This window comes from Muscardinus avellanarius (assembly GCF_963383645.1).
Source record: "Muscardinus avellanarius genome assembly, chromosome: 4".
NCBI lineage: Eukaryota > Metazoa > Chordata > Mammalia > Rodentia > Gliridae > Muscardinus > Muscardinus avellanarius.
This window is the reverse complement of record NC_137789.1, coordinates 310,549-332,555: the sequence shown is the minus strand read 5'-3', so window position 1 is coordinate 332,555 and position 22,007 is coordinate 310,549. Positions and strand designations below refer to the sequence as shown.

Sequence of the window (22,007 nt, the reverse complement as noted above, 5' to 3'; positions counted from 1 at the left end):
ACGTCAAGCCACCAGCCAATGGGGACGCGCAGCGGGGCCTCGAGGACAGGCTGCCTATCCGTCGGGTCCTGGAGGGGCAGCCAATGAGAAGCGTCGCGTCATCACGGCGCGCCGCGCCGCTGGGCAGGGCGGGAGGCGGCGGTGAGGCCGGTGAGCGCGGTGGCTGGGCTGGCGTCGAGGCCGAGCGGCGTTTCTCCTGCCAGTTTGGCCGCCAGACGCCGGGCGCGCGGCGCTCGGGCCGGGAAGGCGGGGGCTGGTGCCTCGGGGGCGTCGGGACGGCCTGGAGTCTGCGGCCCCGGGAGAGCAGCCTCAGTGCCAGCGGGAACGCGCCGGGCCTGGAGGCGCGGGTCCGCCAGCGCGGCAGTGGGGCGTCAGGTTGAGGCCCGGAGGATCCTGGAAAGTAGCAGCTCTCGGACCGCAGCGTTTCCTGCAGGAGCCGGCCGGGTGGGGGGCATCCTCCAGAGGCGGCTCCCTGGGTGGCCAACCTGGCTGCTTTCGTTTCTTCTGGTGACAGGTGTTCAGTCAGTCTGTCCTGTCAGTGAGGTATGCATTGGCCTCGCCAGATTTGCCCACGGGCAGAACCAGGCCCAGGGAGGGCGCTGGGGTTTCCCTGGAACTGGCATCTTAAGGACTCATCTGTGCATGGAGAGGCTAGCAAACACAGGACCCCACGGCCATACCGCTTCCCGCCCCCTTTCCCGGGTTGTGACCTTGGCCAAGGCCTAGCCTTTAGTTTTCCAATCTGTTGGAGGGGGACGAAGGTGGGGTGTCCGCCACCCAGGCAGTCTGCTAAAATCATCACATGGGTGACCCTGTGTCACAGATATTCGTTGGGCCCAGGGCTCTTTTGAGCTGTCTTAGCTTGGGTGGTGTTTAGGCAGCCTTCTCTGCCTCCTCTTAGCGACACTGGCTGGACTACTTCAGAATCCCATGGTTTCTTTCCACGGTGGTTCCCCAGAGAAGAGGGAGATGCTTAGATAGGTGGCAAGGATCATGGAAGGTGAGTTTCTTTTTCCTCAGGGTGTGTGTGTGTGTGTGTGTGTGTGTGTGTGTGTGTGTGTGAGAGAGAGAGAGAGAGAGAGAGAGAGAGAGAGAGAGAGAACACGCGTATGCTCGTGCGCCTGGTAACATCTCAGAAAGTAGTAGTTACCCCTGGAGCTCATGTTGAGGGCCTTCATCTCATAGGTCCTTCCCTCTCTTCTTTTCTCTTTCTTTACTAGCCTTGGTGTTTGTGGTCTATGCTTCATGGAATCCAAGGTTTCCCTTGAGGGAGGGAACCGTGATGTGGCTGCTGGCCCGCTGGGAACACTGTCTGCTCTAGGGCTGATGAAGGGTTATAGGGAGGAGTCTGGTCTTTATATTTGAGGAAAGTTTTCTGAAGCAGCTTTGTACTCTGGGTAAGCACACACAAACAGGCAGGTTACTGATGGTGTTACAGCGTTTATGTACTGCTTGAAGCTTCAATTTCCTAAGGAAGCCCCATGCTTCTGGGTCCTGGGGTGTGTCCTTATCCCCCCCCCCCAATTCACACTTCTCACCTCAGTGCTAGGCACGTAAGAGATGTTCCTCTGTGACCCTGTGCTTCACTAACTGCTGACTCCATGCCAAGCACAGAGTTGGGCTTTCTCACCACTGGGGTCACTTGGTAGTGACCCAGGGTTTATCTTCTGCACTGAAGACCTCTCTCTTGCAGGTGGCTGCCTGCCCGGCCCAGCGCCATGCATACCCTTGTGTTCCTGAGCACGCGGCAGGTGCTCCAGTGCCAGTCAGCTGCCTGCCAGGCCCTGCCCCTGATACCCCGAGAGCTCTTCCCCTTGTTGTTCAAGGTGGCCTTCATGGACAAGAAGACAGTGGTACTTCGTGAGCTGGTGCACACATGGCCCTTCCCCCTACTCAGCTTCCAGCAGCTGCTGCAGGAGTGTGCTCACTGCAGCCGCGCCCTGCTGCAGGAGCGGCCTAGCACGGAGAGCATGCAGGCCGTGATCCTGGGACTGACTGCCCGGCTTCACGCTACAGAGGCTGAGGCTGGCACGCAACCCCTCTGCAGGTATGGACTTACCTGAGTGGCTCTCAGGTCTGGGGGTGCAAAGAATGTTCCTTGAGGAGGTTGTAGGCTGGGACTCTGAGGTTGGCAAAAGTCCCATGGGAGCAGGCATGTTGTTCTTATCTGAAGGTGGCTGGGAGAGGTTGTGGGCCATGCCTCCTCATCCCCTGCCTCAGGCTATCCCTGTTTCAGGAAGCACACACTGCGGGTGCTGGACATGACTGGTCTCTTGGATGATGGTGTGGAGCAGGATCCTGGCACTATGAGCATGTGGGACTGCACAGCAGCCGTGGCCCGCACATGCATCGCCCAGCAGCAGGGTGGGACTGCTGAAATGGAACCAGCCCCTGTCCCTGTGGAGGTTCGTGTGGACTTACGAGTGAACCGGGCCTCCTATGCATTCCTACGCGAGGCACTCCGAAGCAGTGTGGGCAGCCCCTTGCGGCTCTGCTGCCGAGACCTCAGGGCTGAGGACTTGCCCATGCGAAACACTGTAGCCCTTCTGCAGCTTCTGGATGCAGGCTGTCTGCGCCGTGTGGACCTGCGCTTCAACAATCTGGGCCTGCGTGGCCTGTCTGTCATTATCCCACATGTGGCCCGCTTCCAGAACCTGGCCAGCCTAAGGCTGCACTATGTGCATGGAGACTCAAGGCAGCCCTCTGTGGATGGTGAGGACAACTTCCGTTACTTCCTGGCCCAGATGGGCCGTTTCACCTGTCTTCGGGAGCTCAGCATGGGATCTTCTCTCCTTTCAGGCAGGCTGGACCAGCTGCTCAGGTGAGTGGGCCCCATCATTGCTTCACCCCTCCCCTTCACTGGGACCATCCCCTGGACCTGTCCATGACCCCTTTGTCCCTACAGCACCCTGCAAAGCCCTCTGGAGAGCTTGGAGCTGGCTTTCTGTGCTCTGCTGCCTGAGGACCTGCGCTTCCTGGCTCGGAGCTCCCATGCTTCCCATCTCAAGAAGCTGGACCTGAGTGGTAATGACCTCTCAGGCAGCCAGCTCGTGCCCTTCCAGGGTCTGTTGCAGGCAGCAGCAGCCACACTGCTGCATCTTGAGCTGACTGAGTGCCAGCTTGCCGATGCCCAACTGCTGGCCATGCTGCCCACTTTGACCCATTGTGCCAGTCTTCGCTACCTCGGCCTCTATGGCAATCCACTATCCATGGCTGGCCTCAAGGAGCTGTTGCGGGATTCGGCAGCCCAGGCTGAGCTACGCACTGTGGTGCACCCTTTCCCTGTGGACTGTTATGAGGGTCTGCCCTGGCCACCACCTGCATCTGTACTCTTGGAAGCTTCCATCAATGAGGAGAAGTTTGCTCGTGTAGAAGCTGAGTTGCACCAGCTGCTGCTGGCCTCAGGCCGTGCCCATGTGCTCTGGACCACAGATATCTATGGGCGCCTGGCTGCAGACTATTTCAGTCTGTGATCTCCAGGCTCTAGGTGAGAGACAGGCTAGGAGCCTTTGCTGGGAACTCTGCTAGAAGCCTGACACAAAGGCACTACTCTCAGGGTTCCTGCAGGATCTGCCTTACTCCTGTGCAGGGTCAAGGGTTCCTTGCTTCCTTTAGTGCCCTGCACTCACTCCCTAATTGGCTGACCTTCAAGCCTGCACTACCCTCTTCCATATGGCTGTACTTGGCTGTTCTGCAGATGCTTCTGGCGTCTCAGCTGTGAACTGAGAGACATGGTGGGGTGGGGTCTGCTTCAAGGGAGGCTTGGGGCCCATGCAGCTTGGGGCCTGCACTGTTTCTTGTCCTAGCACCCAAACTACCTTGTCCCTGGCTTAGGTTGGTATCAAGGTACAGAAGTGCAGTGTGTCTGGATGTTGAATCTGTAGCTATTTTTTCCTGTCCTAACTGGCTGGAGTGCTGGTCCACACCTCTGCTGTTCGTGGTCCCTGAAGATCTAGTATGAGCATGCTGGGGCGTTGGGTGCCTCCCTGGCCCCGGTTTCTGCAGCCCCAACTCTCGAGGGCGGCGCCCCACACACAGCTCAGCGTGTTTGCGCGGCTTCCACATTTACTGACGGGCATGCGCGGGGCCACGGCGGTCAATCACCAGCGTCTACGTCATTGTCCTGCACCGCGAGCTCAGCAGTGGATCTCGTAGGCGACACGCGGCGGGAGGCGGAGCTCGGGGGGCAGCCCTTCCGTCAGTCCGCGGGTGGCCGGAGCTTCTGCCGGCCCCTCGGTAAACAGGGGCTTGGAGCGATCGATGACGAACATTTCATTGCCACGCTCGTCGCGGAGCTCCTCAAGCTGCGCGAAGGTGCAGGGCCCGTCCGAATAGTCGTTTACGAACAGCGTGCCTTCCCCCAGCGGTGTGCGGGCCTTTTTCCGCCGGCGTCGACGGCGACAGATCATGGCCACCAGCAGCAACGCCGTGAGCGCCAGAAGCGCGATGGCCGCCGCAATGGCCGTCTGTGTGGCTAGGCCCAGCGCGCGGAAGGCCATGCTGCCCACTTCGTGCCGCGGCGCGCGGCCGGCGGGGCGTGCGGTCGAGGCCGGCGGGGCTGGCGGTGGTTGCTGCCCGGACGCATTGACTAGGAGGCGGAAAGGCACGCGTGCCGCGCCGCCAGCGTTGGCAGCCTCGCACTCGTACTTGCCCGCATGCGCCAACGTGATGTTAGTGAGGAAGAGCATACCGCTGCCAGTGTCGGGTGCCGCATACCCGCCCAGGCCTGGTGTCCCACTTTCCAGCTGGGTCTGGGCCAGGGGCCGGCCGTCACGTGGCTGGGGCACCTTCCTCCACGTCACCTGGGGCTGCGGGTAGCCTGAGGCCTGGCAGGCCACCCTCAGGTCTTCCCCCAGGTTGGCTGTGAGCTCCAGAGGCTCCACATGCACAGAGGGTGGAATGCAGATGAGGCTACTGCCAGATACCTCCAGGAGACTTTGCAGTGCCAGGCGTGGGGGCTCTGCACATGTAATCTTCTTGTCTCTGGAGCTGAGCAATCGCTGACCCCCGTCCTTGATCCAAGCGCCCAGCCAGTGAAGGGCGCAGTCGCAGCGCCAGGGATTCTCTGTGGGTGGAGCAGAACACAAACTTGCAGTTGGGATTCTGCTGGTCCTTACAGAAGCTCATTTTTCACCTTCCACCCCAAGCTCTTTGGCCTTTTACCCCCTTTAAGCTCAATGATGCTTTGTCCCTAAGAAAGCACTTATTCTTCTGAGTCCACCCAAACAAATTTCAGGAGAATCTCAGTGTTCTCATAGATATGCTAGCGCCAAAACCTTTATTTTCAGATGGTCTCTCCTGGAAATGCCCCTCCCCCCCATACTGGCCATCTCTCCCAAGTTTTGCTTGTCTGGCCTCTGTTGGTGCCAACATGTGAAAGAAGCTCCTCATTCTGTTAAAGTCACTCTGAATCTCCTACCTTTTACATCTCCCTTGGCAAGTACTTAAGCTTTGTCTACTAGCACCCTTATTCCTAGCAGTCCTCTACCAGGGCTACAGGTCGGCGTGGCCCTCCAAAGTGCTGCCAAGGGTCTGCCATAGGAGCCTCCACCACACCTGGACTCCTCCCTGCTGCTACTATGGCGGAGGCAAAGACCCTTGCCTGAAAAAAGTGTTACCTGTGAGGCGCAGGACTTGCAGGCTGGCCAGGGGCTGTAGGGCCTCACGGCTGATGGTGCCCAGCTGGTTCTTGCTAAGGTCCAGCAGGGCCAGGGAGGAAAGCCCAGCCAGGGCCTGGTCCTCTAGCAGCTCAATGCTGTTTTCTTGCAGGTGCAGCTCCTGTAGTCGCTGAAGTAGGGACAGCAGATCATCAGGAAAAGGGGCCCTGGGAAGCTATACAGTTTTTTTTCCCCCCTTAAACTACTCCAAGGCAAGCAGGGTGACTGGCGACTAGGAAGAGCCTGCTTTTTTGTTGTTGGCGCTCACCGGCAGGTGTAAAAAGGTGAAATCCAGCAGCTGGGTTAGCTGGTTGCCGGCCAGGTAGAGTACACGCAACTGGGCCAGGCCCACAAAGGCGCCTCCGCGCAAACCACGCAGCCTGTTGCCAGTGAGTGCCAGCTCCAGCAGACGTGGCTGTGCGCGGAAGGCGCCGGACTCCAGGGCTCGCAAGCTGTTGTTATGTAGGTAGAGATGGCGTAGGGCTGCTAGTGGTGCCAGAGTGCCTGGCTCCAAGCGTGCAATGCTGTTGTCCTGCAGGAACAGCGTCTGCGGGCCAGGAAAGGGGCACATTTGTCCCATTGCGGGAGGGTCTCACTCCTTTGGGGTGCCCCATCCATCCGCCCGAATGCTCACATAAGCCTCCCTCCATCCTGCGGGCACTTACAGCCCACTGCTCCAGCTGGAGTCCCAGGGGCCCCACATGGTGCCCACCTGCGTCCCTGGGGGGATCCCTGGCGGGACCACCCGCAGTCGCAGAGCGCCACACTCCACTGTGGCACTGTAGCAGCGGCAGGCAGGGGGACAGCCTGCAGCGTGGGGTGGAAGCGCAGGCAGTGGTGGCAGCAGCAGCAGAAGCAGTAGTACAGCAGCCCCCGTGGCCATCTCCCTAGAGAACGGCCTGGGCTTGCAGCGCTGTGGGCCTCCGCAGGTTCTGGCCCAGATGGGATGCGCTTCCTGATACAGGTTGGCATTCCAGAGCCAGCACAGGAGCAGAAATGGAGGCCCACAATCTGTCTAACTTGAAAAATTACAAATCAGTTCAAGAAACAGATGCATAAAAGCCCCCAGTTTCCTTCCTTGGTACAAACACCTAATGCATGAGGTTCAAATTGAAAATTTCTAGCCAGGCGTAGTGGTGCATGCTTGTAATCCCAGCGCTTGGGAGGCTGAGAGGAGGATCGCACAAGTTTGAAGCAAGCGTCAGCTACTTAGTGAGGCTCTCAGCAACTTAGTGAGATCCTTTTTCCAAATAAATGATAAAAATAGGGCTGGGGGTATAGCCTGGAGGTAGAATGCCCCTGGGTCCCACCCCCAGTACCGCAAAAAAAAAAAAAAAAAAATCTGGTATCCTCAGGATGTGGCCATGTGGGAAGAGCCAGCCGTCCCCAGACCCCTTCCCATGCCCATCCTGAGAGCTTGCTTATGCATGGTGCTGCGGGCTCATGCAACCTCTGCACCCTGGCAACTGTGCTCCTTGGCTCTGAGGTGCAAGACACTTACAAGGTGTGGGCTTCAGGACTTCCTGGCAGCAAATTACCCAAACATGTGCCAAAAAAGTTCTGGTCAGACATGTTCTCTGTGGGGTATGGACCTGAGGCTTAATCTGGAGCAGAGGTCCAGTCTGTGTTTCTAGGCCCTTAACTCAGAGCAAACTGCAAGTCCCAGCACTTGTGCTGTACCCTCCTTGTGGTTCATTCATTTGTCATGACCTGAGGGGAGGCTTGGGGAGAGCGACCCTTGGTCGCAGATTTGGCACAGCTTGGTATAGCCAGCTCCTGTCTTCCTGAGGATAGAGGCAGTGGTTGGCTTAGAGTTTTTTTTCTTTTTTCTTTTTCCTTTCCTTTTCTTGGCAATCTAGCGAATTGGGGGATGAGGCAAACAATAGGAAAGCTCATGAGTCTGTGCTCCCCAGGCTGGCTCCCAAAAAGGAGACTTCGTAGGTAGAGTCCTAGGAAGACTGGGGTGTTCAAAAAGGAGTCTTAAGCCAACAACTGTTTTTCTTTATGTGCTGGGAGTTGATACCACAGCCTTACACATGCCAAACAAGGCCTGTGCACTTGCTCTACCACTGAGCTACTCCCCCAGCTACTCCAACTGAGTTTCTAGTGGGGCTTAAGTGGGCTCTGAGAACAATGGCCTAAGACTAGGAAGGAGGGTATATTTTGAAGGAGTTTCTGTGCATGCAACTGTGGCCCTAAGGACAAGAAGGCTGAGGTCTAGTTTCAGGCATAATGAGCCCCATATTATTTTTTTACCTATTTATTTTTTGTGGCATTGGGACCTGAACCCAGGGGCATTCCACCGCCGAGCTATACTCCCAGCCCTATTTCATTCTTATTTTGAAACAAAGTCTTACTAGGTTAATGAATCTCTTTACTTGCTGAGGCTGTCCTTAAACCTGCGATCCTCCTGTCTCAACCTTCCAAGTACTGGGATCAGAGGCATGTACCACCAAGCCTGGATGAGCAGTTTTAAAGGTAGGCCTACAGCCGGGAGTGGGGGCCCACGCTTGTATTCGGGAGGCCTGAGGATCACGGTTTGTGGACAGCCTCAGCTACTTAGTGAGGAAAAGGGCAGGGGGTGTAGCTCGAGGTCGAATGCCCCTGGATTACATCTCCACTACAAATAAAATAAAATAAAATAAAGTAGGTCTGGGGCTGAGAAGTCAGCTCATCATGATGCAGGGAGGATAGGGCCAAGTGTATACCAAGCACTGTCTCCCCTCTGAACACCACCTGTTCTCTAGGTCTCCCTATTGTCTGTGTCATGATGAAAGGTGCCAAGTGGCCTTGGTGTTCCTTTCAGTTTTGCCCTAAGCTGTAGCTCACGATTACTTAAAAGGCACTAGAGATGAGCAAACACAACAAAGTTTTAATGGAATAACTTTGGCCCAGGCTGAGGCAGGTTTCAGAGGCTCACCTCCTGAGCAGGAAGAGTTGGCCTCTGGCTCCTGGCCTCGCCCGCCCGCCCAACCCCCAGCAGCAAGGCCTTGGTCTCCTCCTGAAGGCTCGTCGCTGCAGCTCACGCGGATTCCCCAGATGCTCGTCAGTGAGGAAGGATGGCCCGACAGCATTCGAGGCCCGCAGGCCAGAAGAGCTCAGAGGCCCTCCAACCCGCGGACAACCCCTAATCCGGCAGGGCAGGGGCGGAGCCTCGACCTCCAGGGCGCCCTCGGCGCTCGGGGACCGAGGGGTGTCCCGCGTCCTCCCCCGGGCGGGCGCGGCGAGAGGCCAAGCCCGGGCCCGCGGTCCAAGAGAACGGGCGTCTCCATCCCGCCTACCTCCCTGCCCGCCCCTCCCGCGCTGGCGGTCCCGGCCGGTCTCACCGAGGGCGTGGCCGCCAAGCCCCCTCCCTCCGCCGGGCCGCGCTCCCCCGTGGGGTCGCCCGGCTTCTGAGCCGGCGGCGCCGGCCTCGCCCAGCCGGATGACCTTGGGCCTGACGCCCCCTCACCTGGCGCTCCGCGGCGAGCGGCTCCCCGCCGTGCCCGCTAGCGGGCCTGGGCGGCCGGGCGGGGAGGGCGGGACGCGCGCGCACCGGGGCACCGCCTGACGTCGGAGCGCGGCCAATCCGGAGGGCGCCCGGCCGCGGGGCGGGGCGAGGGGCGCGCATGCGCACTTGAGCACCCGCGCCGGTCGCGCGGCCCTTGGGCCGCCCGCCCGCCCGCCCCCCGCCGAGGGCCGCGCGCTAGGGCAGCGGGGCCTGGAGCAGCAGCGGGGCCAGGTCCATCGTCAGCGCCAGGCGGCGGCCCTGCCAGCGCACGTGCGAGGGCAGCGCGGGCGCGCCGGGCCCGTACTCGAAGCAGGCGCTGAGCTCGAAGGCCAGCGCCGAGCGCACCAGGCCCACGCCGCCCGCGCGCTCCGGCGCCGGGTGGTACAGGCGCCCGTTGGCCGCCAGGGGCAGCAGGCGCGCGGGCTCGAAGGGCACGGCCAGGGCCGCGCCGCCGCCGCAGTAGGAGAGGCGCGGGGGTCCGGGGTCGGTGTCCAGCAGGTGTGTGAAGACCACGGGCCGGTCCTCGCAGCGCAGGAAGTTGCGCTCTCTGCCGCAAGGCGAGAGGAATGGAAAGGAGGTCTCGTAGCGTCCGCTGCGGTTGGGTCGCAGGCGGGAGAAGAAGGTGACCAGGAACTGCAGGTCTGGGGGAGCAAGGGCACAGCTGCTCACCTTGCAGGCACCTTGTTCCCCAGGCAGGCAACTCACCCTGGACCATGCCAAAGGCCACCGCTGACCAAGACCGCAGGGTACCTGTTGCAGGCCAGACCTGCCTGTAGGGTAGGGCGCACAGCGCGCCCGGGTCGCCCTGGAAGGCGAAGGGAGGGTGCAGTAGTACCTTTGAAGCAGGTGATGAAGTTCTTCATTTTGGAATCATCTAGGAAAAGCTGCAGAAAGAGGGACAGGCCGTGGCCATTGAGTCTCAGTGGATAGGGAGGGCTGGGAGGTCCTCGGCCCAGGCCTATATCCGCTGTTCTTGCTCTCTGTGCACACCCCCGGGGCCCCACAGACTTTACATCTTTGCATCTATGGGCACCCGAGGCAGTGTTTCCTGGCACACAGGTTCCCTGGCTTGAAAGTCCTCTGATTTTATCCTCCTGGTACTGGGGATTGAACTCGGGGATATTCTACCTCCCAGTTTATATCCCCATCATGTTTGTTTTTCAGTACTGGGGATGGAACCCAGGGGCATTCTACCTTTGAGCTACACCCCCAGCCCTATTGTTTATTTGGAAACAGGGTCTCACTGAGTTGCAAAGGGACTCACTTAGTAGCTGAGCAAACCGCGACCCTCCTGCGCCACCATGACCAGCTTCCCAACCTGTTTATTCCATTTTGAAGTGTCTCATTGTAGGGGGGCATGGTGGCGCACGCCTGTAATCCCAGCATTCAGGAGGCTGAGACCGGAGGATCGCAGTTGAGAACAGCCTCAACTACTACATAGTGAGGCCCTCCACAATTTAGTGAGACCCTGTTTCCAAATAAAGAATGAAAAATAGGGCAGGGGATGTAGCTCGGGGGTCGAATGACCCTGGGTTCCATCCCCAGATACACACACACACACACACACACACACACACACACACACACACAATATCTGAGACTGGCCTTGAACCTGCGATCCTCCTGTCTCAGCCTCCCAAGTACTGGGATTATAGATGTGCGCCACCGCACTGGTTCTTTTCATCTTTTTAAGCTTTTTCTTTTTCTTTTTTTTTTAACTGCGGATTAAATCCAGGGGCATTTTACATCAGAGCTATACCCCCAGCCGTGTTTTATTTCTCACTAAGTTGAAGAGGGCCTTACTAAGTTGCCGAAGCTAGCCAAAACCCTTTGATCCTCCTGTCTCAGCCTCCCGAGTACGGAGAGCACAGGCGTGCGCCACTGCGCCCCATCAGTTGTGCGGCCTCCTCCGCGGGCCTGCTGGATGCCCTAGACAGGTCTCTCAAAGCAAGCGAGGCTGCCTGGTCTTTTCTGCAGTTGCGGGGCCAAGGGCCTGCCGGCTGGATGGGTATGTGGAGCCCATTTGGGGGGCTAGCCCTGGTCTCTCCGCCCGCGCCCCGGCCCACCTGCCCCTGGTGATCCACGTAGTAGAAGTACTCGCGCATCCGGGGCTCGGGGCTCTGGCCCTGGGTGTAGGAGACGCCCCCGCTCCCGCTCCAGGCCCGGGCTCCCGGCGCCCGCGCCCAGACCACGGCTCGGGCCCGCAGCGCCCCGCCAGCCCGCCACATCCTGCCGCTCTGGCCGTGCCCGGAAGGTCACGCGGGGGACGGCGCCGCGGGAGCACGCCCCCAGCGCCGCGGCCCGGCTCTCTGCGTTCCGCCGGGGGAGCTCGCCCCGCCCCGCCCCGCCCGCCCCGCGAATCCCGCGAGCCCCGCGAATCCCGCGGCGGAGGAACCGGAGGCGACGGGCCGCGCGAGTGTCCACACCAACTTTATTCATACGAAGCCGCCCTTCGATCCGGCGACAGAGCGAGGTCTGCGCCCGCCCGCCCGCCCGCCCGCCCCCGGGCAGCCTCGGCGGGGCTGGGCAGTTTTGTTTTCATAATAAATAAAAACTCAACTCTAAAAAATATATATGTAAAAACTGGGGAGAAATTAAGTTTGACAACCGCGGAACTGATTCTGGAATGGGAACGCTGACGAGTCCGGCCCGTGGCCGCGGGGCTGGGTTTGGGCAGGACGAGGCCCGGGAGGGGAGGGTCGGGAGGGTCGTGCCACTTGCTCCGCTCAGAGCAGCAGCCTCTGAGCAGAACCGCGTCCCTAGCAGGGTGGGTCCCGACCGCGGTCGCTCTATGTACATCTCTACGCACAGGTGGGCTGGTGTGGGCTGCATTCTGGGCTCAGGTACACGGAGGAAGAAAGTACCCTGGTCCCTGCCCCGCCCCAAGCGGGCCCGCACGAGGCCTCTGGCCTGGTCCTCGAGGTGGCCGCCGCCAGCCGCAGGGAGGGCAGTGTCGCTCGCCCCGGGGAACAGAAGGCACTTCTCGGGGCGCGGTGGGGCCTGCATGCTGCCGCCCAGCCCGCTATAGCACGCCTTCCATGAAGCTGGTGTCCAGGTGCTGGATGAGCACGCGCAGGAAGGACATCTCCTTGCGCGTGTTCTCGAAGATGATGCGGGGGTCGTCCGACTGGCAGCGCAGGCAGTTGGGCGCCATCACCATGGCCAGGTTGCTGACGTCCATCTTGGTGATGGCCACATTGGCGGGCTGCACGAACACCTGCGTGGAGTGGAGGGAGTGCTGCCCGTGGCGTGGGCTGGGGTGGGCGCGGCACAGGGAAGTCGAGCGGGACAGGACTCACTTACCTGGAGGAAGCGGATGAGGTAGCACAGCACCATACGGTTGATCCGGGGCAGCGCGTGCACCACCGCCACGGCGGCCTCGGGGCTCTCGTAGTGTGCGATGCACTGTTCGTAGAACTCATGCGGGATCAGAGGCTCCTCCAGCTCCCGGTACCACAGCTTGAGCAGCGAGGCTGCGGACAGGCTCGGCTCAGTGCGGGAGTGGCTGTCTGGAAAGCCCCCCTCCCTGATCAAAATGGGCTGGGCTGGGCCCCAGGGTCTGGACTCAGTCCTTGAAGGCATGAGGGAATATCCCTGAGCGCGCAAAACTGATTTCTCCAGTGTTGCGCAGCTGCTGTCAGAGCTGACTGGGGGGCTGGCTGGGCAGCTCTGCAAAGGCTGACCTGAGGTGCTCCAGGAAGATGTCTGAAGTGCTGGGAGACCTCACAGCACTGGGGAGAGTGAGCCGGGGTAGGTCCCAGAGGTGGAGAGCCACGAGATTCAGCCATAGTGGGACTGAACGGAAGGATAGTGATGGGCAACCTGGGAGGAGTGGACAGAGGACTTGGCCTGAAGGGCCATGTGGGCAGTGCATGAGGGCCAGGTCTGCCCCGCTGTCGAGTGGACTGGGGGCTCACCAGGGACGTGGGGGTCCTCCAGGCCAGTAGGCACCTTCCACTGATCCACCTGTAGCTTCAGGGCGTTCACCTCGTCAATGTCCCCGGGGACCCTGCAGAGCACAGGTAGGTCTGACTGGAGGAGCTTGGCCCGCCCCGCATGGGCGCAGAGCCTCAGGGCCCATCGCTCTAGAAGGGTATGTGTATTGCTCAGGGCCTTGCCTTCCTGTGTGCCCCTGCCCATGCACTTGAGTCAGGGTGGGGTTTTCCCCAGGCCTCCATCCCTTCCGGACCTTCTACTGGTTCCCTGGTGTAGCTGACTCCCTTTGCAGACTCAGAAGGCCAAACTCACAGCCTCAGTTTTTCCATCCTGGGGAAATGTTTCCTTTTGGGGCTTGGGCATACCTGGTCCTGACAGTGGTAGACATCGCATAGTCTATCCTGGGGCCGGGGCTCTCACATTGTTGCTTACAGATCCCAATCCAGGGCTGCTATGCTGGCTGGACTCGGTTCACATCTGGGCGCTGGCCCTGGCTGGACTCGGGGAGGACACAGCCCACCTGTCTTGTAAGGATGGACCCTGCCTTTGCCTCTCAGCTGCACTGCCACAGCTGCTTCCACAAGATGGCCCACCCTCCATCTGCTCTGAGGCAGGGCGGACACAAGCTTGCCCCCACATCCAGGGCCTGGGGTAGGCATGGCACCTGAAGATGCCTTCCGTCTGGTCGCCGTTGAGTGCCAGCACCTCCTCCGAGAGCCTGGTCTGTACCCAGGGCAGCTGCCGGTCAGGGTAACGCTCCTTCTGCATGCTCATGACCTCCTGCAGTGCACTGCCGAACATGGATGGGCTGAACACAGCATTCTTGGCATGCCGAATCTCCTCCACATTGGGCTTCTTCAGCCCCTGTGAAGACAACAGGCCCTCTTGTCCTGGTCTGGCCCAGTCTCCCTGCTTCCAGCCCTTCTCCTCAAACCTCTAAAGGGCTGCCTGGCTCAGCCTGCCTTCTCATTAGGCTAACCAGAGCTAGGAGCCCCTGCTCACTGGCCACTGAGCCACCAAGGGGGCCAGTAGTCCCTGCAGGAGGGTGGAAGCTGCTCCTGGATGGGCTGTCAGGCACACAGTGGGGCCAGACTCACTCATCCGTGATGGTTCTGGAAGCCTGGCTGGTAGCACTGAGAGCGCTGGAAATGGGCCAGAGGAGCCCATGCATACATCAGAAGGAAGAGGAAGTGGGGAAAGGAGGGCAGGGTTTGGGAAAGGTCCAGGGGTGCCAAGGGGCTTCCTGGGCAACGGTGGCCTGTAGGAAGGAGGAGCGAAACCACGGAACAAAGTCCAGCTGTGTGTTTTGACTGCAGCCTTGGAATCTTCTAAAGGAGAGGACAGAGGTGAAGGGGTCTTGGTGGGTGGAGGGGTGCTGGCGGGATCGCAAAGGCAGGTGCTTTTCTGGGCCCAGCCTGTAGCCTGATCCGATCCAGAGCAAGGGTTCCCTGCCAAGGGTGGTGGTCTCCCTGTGGCCACACCAGCTCGGGCTCAGGTTGGGGAAGCCATGAAGCACACTGAGACTTTGCCTAACGCCCTGGATCAGCCCATTGCCCCTTTGCCTGCTCCTGAACTGGAAGCAGGAGTCCCCTAAGGAGGAAGGTGACCTGGTACAGGACGACAGGGTGCCCAGAGGTTTTTCTGGCAAGCCACCAGTGGGGCTCTGCCAGCCAGAATTCCCAGGTTTGCACAACCCCACCACACTTTAGACTGGGCTGAGGGGGCTGCCACCCCACCTGATTCTCCCAAAGTACTTGTACCTTCTTAGCCCCTGTCAGGGCTGCCTTCTGCAGCTTGTGGTAACAGTACTTGGCATAGGTGCTTATTGCTACCCCTAGAAAAAAAACGAGTGTCAGTCAGCCTGGGATGGACATGTGGGTTGTGCAAGGGCTGAGGGCAAGGGGGGCAGCCCCCGCAGGGACCTTAGGGTACAGCTAGCCTGGCCAGGTTCCTGCCTACCCCTGACCAGGACAACCCTTCCTCTGTCAAGTAGTATCCCTTAGAGCAAAACCAAAGTGGAGAGGCACTGGGGTATTTCCCAGGGGCCAAGCTAGGGGAGGAACTCCTGTGCCTGCCCTCCTATGGCCACCCAGGAACAGGCATCTCCTCAGGCTTCCTGGTGAGGAGACACAGGCAGGACAGGGCATTTCCTGGCTCCCAGGGCCTCCAGACCTACCTTCTCCCTCCAGCTGGCCCTAGGAAGCTCCTTGGTCTTCCCTGGCCAGTATCTCCTGAGTAAGGCACCCAGAGCTGTGGGCAGGCCCAGCTCTCCTGTAGCCTCCAGGGGTCCTGACAGCACAGAGGAGTCAGAGTGAAGGAGCCTTCAGGCTTGGCCTGCAGTGGACAGCACCATGTGGAGCAGCTGCCAGTACTCTAAGGAGCACACTTCCTTCCACAGGAGGGCAAAGTGGCCTTTCTCAAGGGAAGGGTCTTCTGGAACAGCAGACCCTTTTTTGGGGGGTACTGGGGATTGAACCCAGAAGCATTCTACCTCCAAGCTATACCTCCAGCCCAATTTTATTTATTTGGAAACTTGGTCTAAGTTGCAGAGGGCCTCACAAGGTTGCTGAGGCTGGCTGTAAACCTGTCTCAGCCTCCCAAGTACTGGAATTATAGACATGCACCACTGCACCCAGCTACAGCAGAGGTTCCAACTGGTGGTCCTGGAGGGTTAGCAGGCAAGAGAGAGGAAATGGTGGCCTCTCCCCTGGGAGTCTGGACAGTGCTGCCCCAGGCAGGAAAGGGGACTGAAGGCAGATGAGAAGCCCTTAGGGACACACAGGCAGATGGCCTGGGCTGTGTGCTTCTGGGAATAGGACCCCCTCCTCTGGAAGGCACTGCCCACACTGCCCATACCTGCCACCTGCTGGAGTGAGAAAGGACTTAGATCCAAAGAAACCTTGCACAAAGAAACCTTAGCCTTTGAAAGGAAGCAGTATTTTTAAGGATGTCTGAGGAACTGAGGTCCTTGAAACCCAGTTTGAAAAATAAAAAATTATTCATGAAAACATTTTGTTTCTAGATATCCTAGAATGGTTTATCATTCTGTGAAAGTTTTTTTTTTTCCTTTTTTTTTTTTCTGCAGGTCTAGGGATGGAACCCAGGGGCATTTGACCTCTGAGCTACACCCCCTGCCCTATATTTTATTCTTTATTTTGAAACAGGGTCTCACTAAGTTGCAGAGGGCCTCACTAAGTAGTAGCTGAGACTGTCCGTGAACCACGATCCTCTGGTCTTAGCCTCCCGAATACTGGTATTACAAGCGTGTGCCAACATGCCCGGCAGATTCTTTAACCGATATGAAAACAATTATTTTGTCATAGATTTTCTAGCCCTGGACAATCTGTCTCAGTCCCTGGAGACCCACTGACCTTGGCAGATGTTGGTTTTGACCTTAGCCACCTTGGGACACTGCCTAGACCTTCTACCACAAGCCATTTTGGACTTCTCTGAGGTACACTTGTTTTGCAAGAACAGACTGTGCTTAAGCACTGGGACCCAGGCCACATCTGTACTATTCAGAGCCCAGAGGGAGTGAGCGTCACCTGGAGTGGCAGGTAGAGAAGCCCAGGACACTTCCTGCCCTGGCTCCACCCAGCACTGGTGACTGGTGGACTGGTGGGTGGTCACTGAGCAGAAAGGGCTGACTGCAGCTCCCTGTCTCTGTGGCAAAACCCCAGGCCTCAGGGTACCTTCCTGGGGCCACTAGCATACAGCTGGTGATGGGGAGCATGGGGAGCCTGCCTGGGTCTTCCTCTGCAGGATGGGGACATGGGTGTGAGTGAAGGGCTAAGCTGGGATTCTAGCACCCAGTGAATATTCAGAAGATTTTCCGGCATTGTAGCTGGGGGGGGGGGGGCAGGGACTGAGCCTGACCCTGTAAACCCTAGGATGTAGGAAGCTGGGGTGACTTTTGCTGTCTGCTGAGTACCCAGGGTGGGATAGGAAATGTCCACAGTCAGCCTGGGAAGATCTTCTCTTGTGAGATGCTCTGCTCTTGCTCTGATCTGGCCTTGCTGGGCCCATCTGTGCTGCCCGGACCTCAGCCAGCACCTCCATCTACCTGGCTGCAGCAAGCTGAGCTTCTCAGGTGGGAAGACAGCTGTCCACCCAGGGAGGACAAAAGCCGCTCTCCAGAATCCCTGTTGTGTTGCCCAGGCCCCAGCTATAAGCTTTCAAAGGCCTCAAGTGTGGCTTGGGCCTGCGGCTATAGGTGCTGGCCTGCTCCCTGCTCCGCACCTGACATACCTTGGGCTGCAATGTCTTACTCAGCCCCACGCCCAGTTCCCCGAGAGCCTGCTCTTGTGATCAGGGAGGGCTTTCCAGAGGAAGGGAGTGGAGCAAAGAGGAGACAGGGCATCCAGACAGACTTGGCTCCAGGCAAGCCAGTCCTAGTGGAAACAGCTCTGCCCAGAGGAGGTGCAGGAGGACCAGAGCTGCTGGTGCGGGGCAGAGGGAAGCTGACCTGGAATCACACACACCTCTGGAGCTCCCAGCGGAGGGGCAGGAAGGGCGCTGGCAGAGGAGAGCAAGCAGGTCCCAGAGCTTCAGGTAGTCGTAATGGGCCCACATGAAGAGGGAAGATTTTCTGCTGACTTCTGAATGCCAGGCTTGGCTCACTGGCCCCAGGGGGACGAAGCTTGTCAGGGGCAGCCTTGTCCCGCCCACACCAGCCTCACCCTGGATCAGGCCCACTTCCACTCACCTGGGGTGGCCTCCAGGCTCTGGCGGGCTAGTCCTCATGCCCCCTGCCCACTAATAACCAGCAAACAAGTTGGGAATTGTATCACCAAGAGAGGTGCAGGGAAGACACAACCTCTCAGTGTCCTGTCAGTCACCAGGGGCCTCCAGCATGGCCCAGAGGCCTGGATGTGAGGTTAGTGTCCCACCCCTGGCCCAGAAGTGGTTAGAGGAGAGCAGGCCAGGCGGCCGTGGCTGGAGAGCAGAGCTGTGCAGAGGCAGCAGCCAGGGCTGCAGGAGGCCCTACCATCAGGCTCTTCAACATAAGGCTTGGGTTTCTTTCTCAATTTGGACTTCTTCTTAGTGTTCCTTTCCAGGAGCTCTTTTATGTGCTGTGTCACTGGGGAGCAAACAGAACCATGAGGACCAGAGAACACAAGCCGGCAGCCAATGCCCACGTGGTTCCCACACGTGGTGGCGCGGAGGCCCTGGGCCTGCTGGGCTGTCCCCGTCCAGGTGGAGACTGAGGTGGCTGTGGGTGGGTGGCCGTGTGCAGGTGCGTGTACACACAGGGCTGAGGTGCCGGGCCCTTTTAGTCCTGTGTGACCAGAAGGTGGCTTCTTCCGTGTCACAGGTGGGCAGGAAGGTGCAGGGAAGGCCCAGCAGCAGAGACTTCATCTTGCGCCTCTGGCTGATGGCGAGGCTCCGTGGTGTAGGCCTGGGCTCTGGAGCTAGTAGGAGATGCTCAGCCCGTGCTCACTGGCCAGAAAACCAGGAGGAATCGAGCTGCCCGCACAGCGCTGCCAGCACAGACTCCTGCTGTTGGCACTGACCTTGCCACTGGTCGAAGGCATGCCTGACAAGTGTCTGCACTGTAAAGTGACCCCTTCCTGCCATACACTCACTGGAAGGAAGTCACTCAGGTAGGGTTAGGGCTATTTATTTACATTTTATTTTAATGCAGTCTGACTTTGTTGCTCTTACTTGGCTCCTGGGTCCCTTGACAGGCCCATCCATGCTAATTTTGTATATTCTCTGCACCTAAAATCAGTCATTTCCCCAAGGAGCTGAGCTATACCCTCAACCCGGTATTTTATTTTATTTTGCTGGTCTGAGGATAGAACCCAGGGGCATTCGACTCTGAGCCACACCTCCTGCCCTATTTTTTATTCTTTATTTTTGAAACAGGGTTTCACTAAGTTGCAGAGGGCCACACTAAGTAGCTGAGGCTGTCCGCGAACCGTGATCCTCCAGTGTCAGCCTCACAAATGCTGGGATTACAAGCGTGCGCCACCACGCCCGGCTTATTCTTTATTTTGAAATAGGGTCTCGCTAAGTTGCAGAGGGCCCAAGTAGCTAAGGGTGGCTGTGAACCTGCGATCCTCCTGTCTCAGCCTCTCAAGTACTGAGATTACAAGCATGTGCCACCACGCCTGGCCTTTTTTTTTTAGTGAACCCAGGGGCATTCTACCTGAGCTACCCCAGATCTTTTTTTTCCCCCCTTTGGGAAAAAGGGCCTCACTAAGTTTTTTTTTCCTCTCAGTACTGGGGATGGAACCCAGGGACATTCTACCTCCAAGCTACACTCTCAGCCCTATTTTTTAGTCTTTTATTTTTTTATTTTTGGTGGTACTGGGAGTGGAACCCGAACCCAGAGGCTTTCTACCTCCGAGCTATACTCCCAGACCTATTTTTATACTTTTTTATTTGGAAACAGGGTCTCTTAAGCCAGCATGGCTGGCTTCGAACCTGCGTGATCCTCCTGTCTCCGCCTCCCAAGCGGGGGTATTACAAGTGTGTGCCACCACGCCTGGCAATCTATTTTATATTTTATTTGGAAACAGGGTCTCACTAAGTTGCCGAGAGGCTCACTAGCTGAGGCTGTACTGGGGTTCCTGGAAACCCTTCTACCTCCGGGCTACACTCCCAGACCTATTTTTATACTTTTTTATTTGGAAACAGGGTCTTTTAAGCCAGCATGGCTGGCTTCGAACCTGCACGATCCTCCTGTCTCAGGCTCCCAAGTGCAGGGATTACAAGTGTGCACCACCACGCCCGGCTATCTTTTACTTTTTTGAAAAAGGGTCTCACTGACTTGTGAAGGGCTTTGCTAAGTAGCTGAGGCTGTCTTTGAACCGTGATACTCTTGTCTTAGCCGCCCAAATGCTGGGATTACAAGCCTGCACCACCACGCCCAGTTCTCACTAAGTTTTGCTGGGATGGAGGGCCTCACTAAGTATCCAAGGCTGTGAACCTGTAATCCACCTCAGCCTCCCAAGTACTGGGATTATAAGTGTGTGCCACCTTGCCTAGCTGCTATGTTTCCTCTTAACGGACCATGGTATTTAGAAGCCATGATCCAGGGGTCCAGTATGCTTGTTGCTACTAGAGGTATGTCTGCTGCTAGGTCCTCTCAACTGACAGAACAAGAGCTATGTGGCTACTAACTCCTATAAGAACACACATCTGTGAATATTTCTGTATGTATCCATCTATCTATATTAAGCTAACTATGAGTTAATACTGATAAATTCAACTTCAATCCACTATGACTCAGGGCCTCATGTGCTTTAGCACTGGAGCAACGCCTCCAGCTCATTCATTCTTCCTCCTCCTTCTTCTTCTTCTCCTTCTCCTCCTTCTTCTTCTTCTTCTTCTTCTTCTTCTTCTTCTTCTTCTTCTTCTTCTTCTTCTTCCTTCTTCTTCTTCTTCTTCTTCTTCTTCTTCTTCTTCTTCTTCTTCTTCTTCTTCTTCTTCTTCTTCTTCTTCTTCTCTCTCTCTCTCTCTCTCTCTCTCTCTCTCTCTTTCTGGTGGTACTGGGGATTGAAACCAGTGGCATTCTGCCTCTGAGTTATACCCCAGCTCAATTTTATTTTATTTTTAAATTTGGAAACAGGGTCTTGCTAAGTTGCTGAGGCTGGCTTTGAACCTGAAATATTCTTCTCTTAGCCTCCCCAGAACAGGGATTGCAGGCATGTACCACCATACCCAGCATTACATTTTTTTTTTTTTATGGTATTGTGGATTGAACTCAGAGGCATTCTACCTTCAAGCTACACTCCTAGTTTGATTTTTTTTTTTTTTTTCAGTACTGGAGACCTCCGAGATACACCCCCAGCCCTATTTTTTTTATCCTTTTATTTATTTTTATTTTGGCGTGTCTGGGGATGAAATCCATTCATCCTCTGAGCTACACCCCTGCCCTATTTTTTATTCCTTATTTTGAAACAGGGTCTCACTAAGTTGTGGAGGGCCTCACTAAGTAGCTGAGGCTGTCCATGAACCGCGATCCTCCTGTCTCAGCCTCCCGAATGCTGGGATTACAAGCGTGCGCCACCATGCCCGGCTCTGATTTTTTATTTATTTGGAAACAGGGTCTCAGTAGGTTGATGAGACTCACTACTTGCTGAGGCTGTCCTTGAACCTGTGATCTTTCTGTCTCAGCTTCCCAAATACTGGGATTACAATCCTGCAGCACCACACCCAGCTTCCCAGCATTTTTTTTTTTTTTTGGTACCGAGGATGGAACCCAGGGGCATTCTACCTCCGAGCTACACCCCCAGCCCTATTTTTTTTTATTCTTTATTTTGAAACAGGGTCTCACTGAGTTGCAAAGGGCATCATTTAGTAGCTGAGACTGTCCACGAACTGCAATCCTCCTGTATCAGCCTCCCAAATGCTAGGATTATAAGTGTGCACCACCACGCCTGGCTTGTTTGTAAGTTTTTAACACATTGTATTGAATCCCGGCATGGTGGCACATGCCTGTAATCCCAGTACTTGGGAGGGTGAGAGAGTAGAATCACAGGTTCATGGCTAGTCTTAGCAATTCAGCAAGGTACTCTGCAACTTAGTGAGACCCTGCTTCAAAAAAAAAAAAACAGGGTTGGAGGTATAGCTCAGATGTGGAATGACCCTGGGTTCAATCCTCAGTAATACACACACACACACACACACACACACACACACACACACACACACACAGAGTAAAATATATATGACATAAAATTTGCCATTTTATATATATATTTTTGTGGTACTGGGGGTGGAACCCAGGGGCTTTCTACCTCTGAGCTATACTCCCAGACCTTTTTTATATTTTATTTGGAAACAGGGTCTCACTAAGTTGCCGAGAGCCTCACTAAGTAGCTGAGGCTGGCTTCGAACCTGTGCGATCCTCCTGTCTCAGCCTGCCAAGCGCAGGGATTACAAGCGTGCGCCACCACGCCCGGCTTAAACTTTGC

General features: G+C 57.1%; 4 protein-coding genes across 5 annotated transcripts in view; 1 reads left to right on the top strand and 3 right to left on the bottom strand.

The window, feature by feature from the left end:
• Window positions 1–1,718: 1,718 nt before the first annotated feature.
• Window positions 1,719–3,473, top strand: LRRC14 (leucine rich repeat containing 14; the record flags this gene model as incomplete). The annotated part of the gene is made up of 3 exons (XM_080694049.1): window positions 1,719–2,047; window positions 2,237–2,821; window positions 2,906–3,473. 3 exons carry the CDS (start codon window positions 1,719–1,721, stop codon window positions 3,471–3,473), a joined length of 1,482 nt encoding a protein of 493 aa, XP_080550175.1.
• Window positions 3,474–4,136: 663 nt separating this feature from the next.
• LRRC24 (leucine rich repeat containing 24) lies at window positions 4,137–6,555 on the bottom strand (the record flags this gene model as incomplete). Its single annotated transcript, XM_080693851.1, has 4 exons — window positions 6,370–6,555; window positions 5,926–6,204; window positions 5,619–5,787; window positions 4,137–5,065 (listed from the first exon to the last, which is right to left on the bottom strand). Exons 1-4 carry the CDS (start codon window positions 6,538–6,540, stop codon window positions 4,137–4,139), a joined length of 1,548 nt encoding a protein of 515 aa, XP_080549977.1. The 5' UTR covers window positions 6,541–6,555.
• Window positions 6,556–9,342: 2,787 nt separating this feature from the next.
• Window positions 9,343–11,375, bottom strand: LOC308261675 (UPF0598 protein C8orf82; the record flags this gene model as incomplete). Its single annotated transcript, XM_080693747.1, has 3 exons — window positions 9,343–9,788; window positions 9,983–10,031; window positions 11,214–11,375. 3 exons carry the CDS (start codon window positions 11,373–11,375, stop codon window positions 9,343–9,345), a joined length of 657 nt encoding a protein of 218 aa, XP_080549873.1.
• Window positions 11,376–12,169: 794 nt separating this feature from the next.
• The window catches only part of ARHGAP39 (Rho GTPase activating protein 39), a gene marked incomplete at both ends in the record, with an annotated part of 47,258 nt that continues 37,420 nt past the window's right edge, over window positions 12,170–22,007 (bottom strand). Inside the window, 6 exons of one of the 2 annotated variants that reach the window (XM_080695234.1) lie at window positions 12,170–12,364; window positions 12,451–12,620; window positions 13,065–13,156; window positions 13,748–13,947; window positions 14,844–14,917; window positions 18,071–18,163. In XM_080695234.1, coding sequence (XP_080551360.1) covers window positions 12,170–12,364; window positions 12,451–12,620; window positions 13,065–13,156; window positions 13,748–13,947; window positions 14,844–14,917; window positions 18,071–18,163 — 824 coding nt within the window. The remainder of the gene's footprint in view (window positions 12,365–12,450; window positions 12,621–13,064; window positions 13,157–13,747; window positions 13,948–14,843; window positions 14,918–18,070; window positions 18,164–22,007) is intronic. The other variant, XM_080695235.1, reaches the window with a different exon arrangement.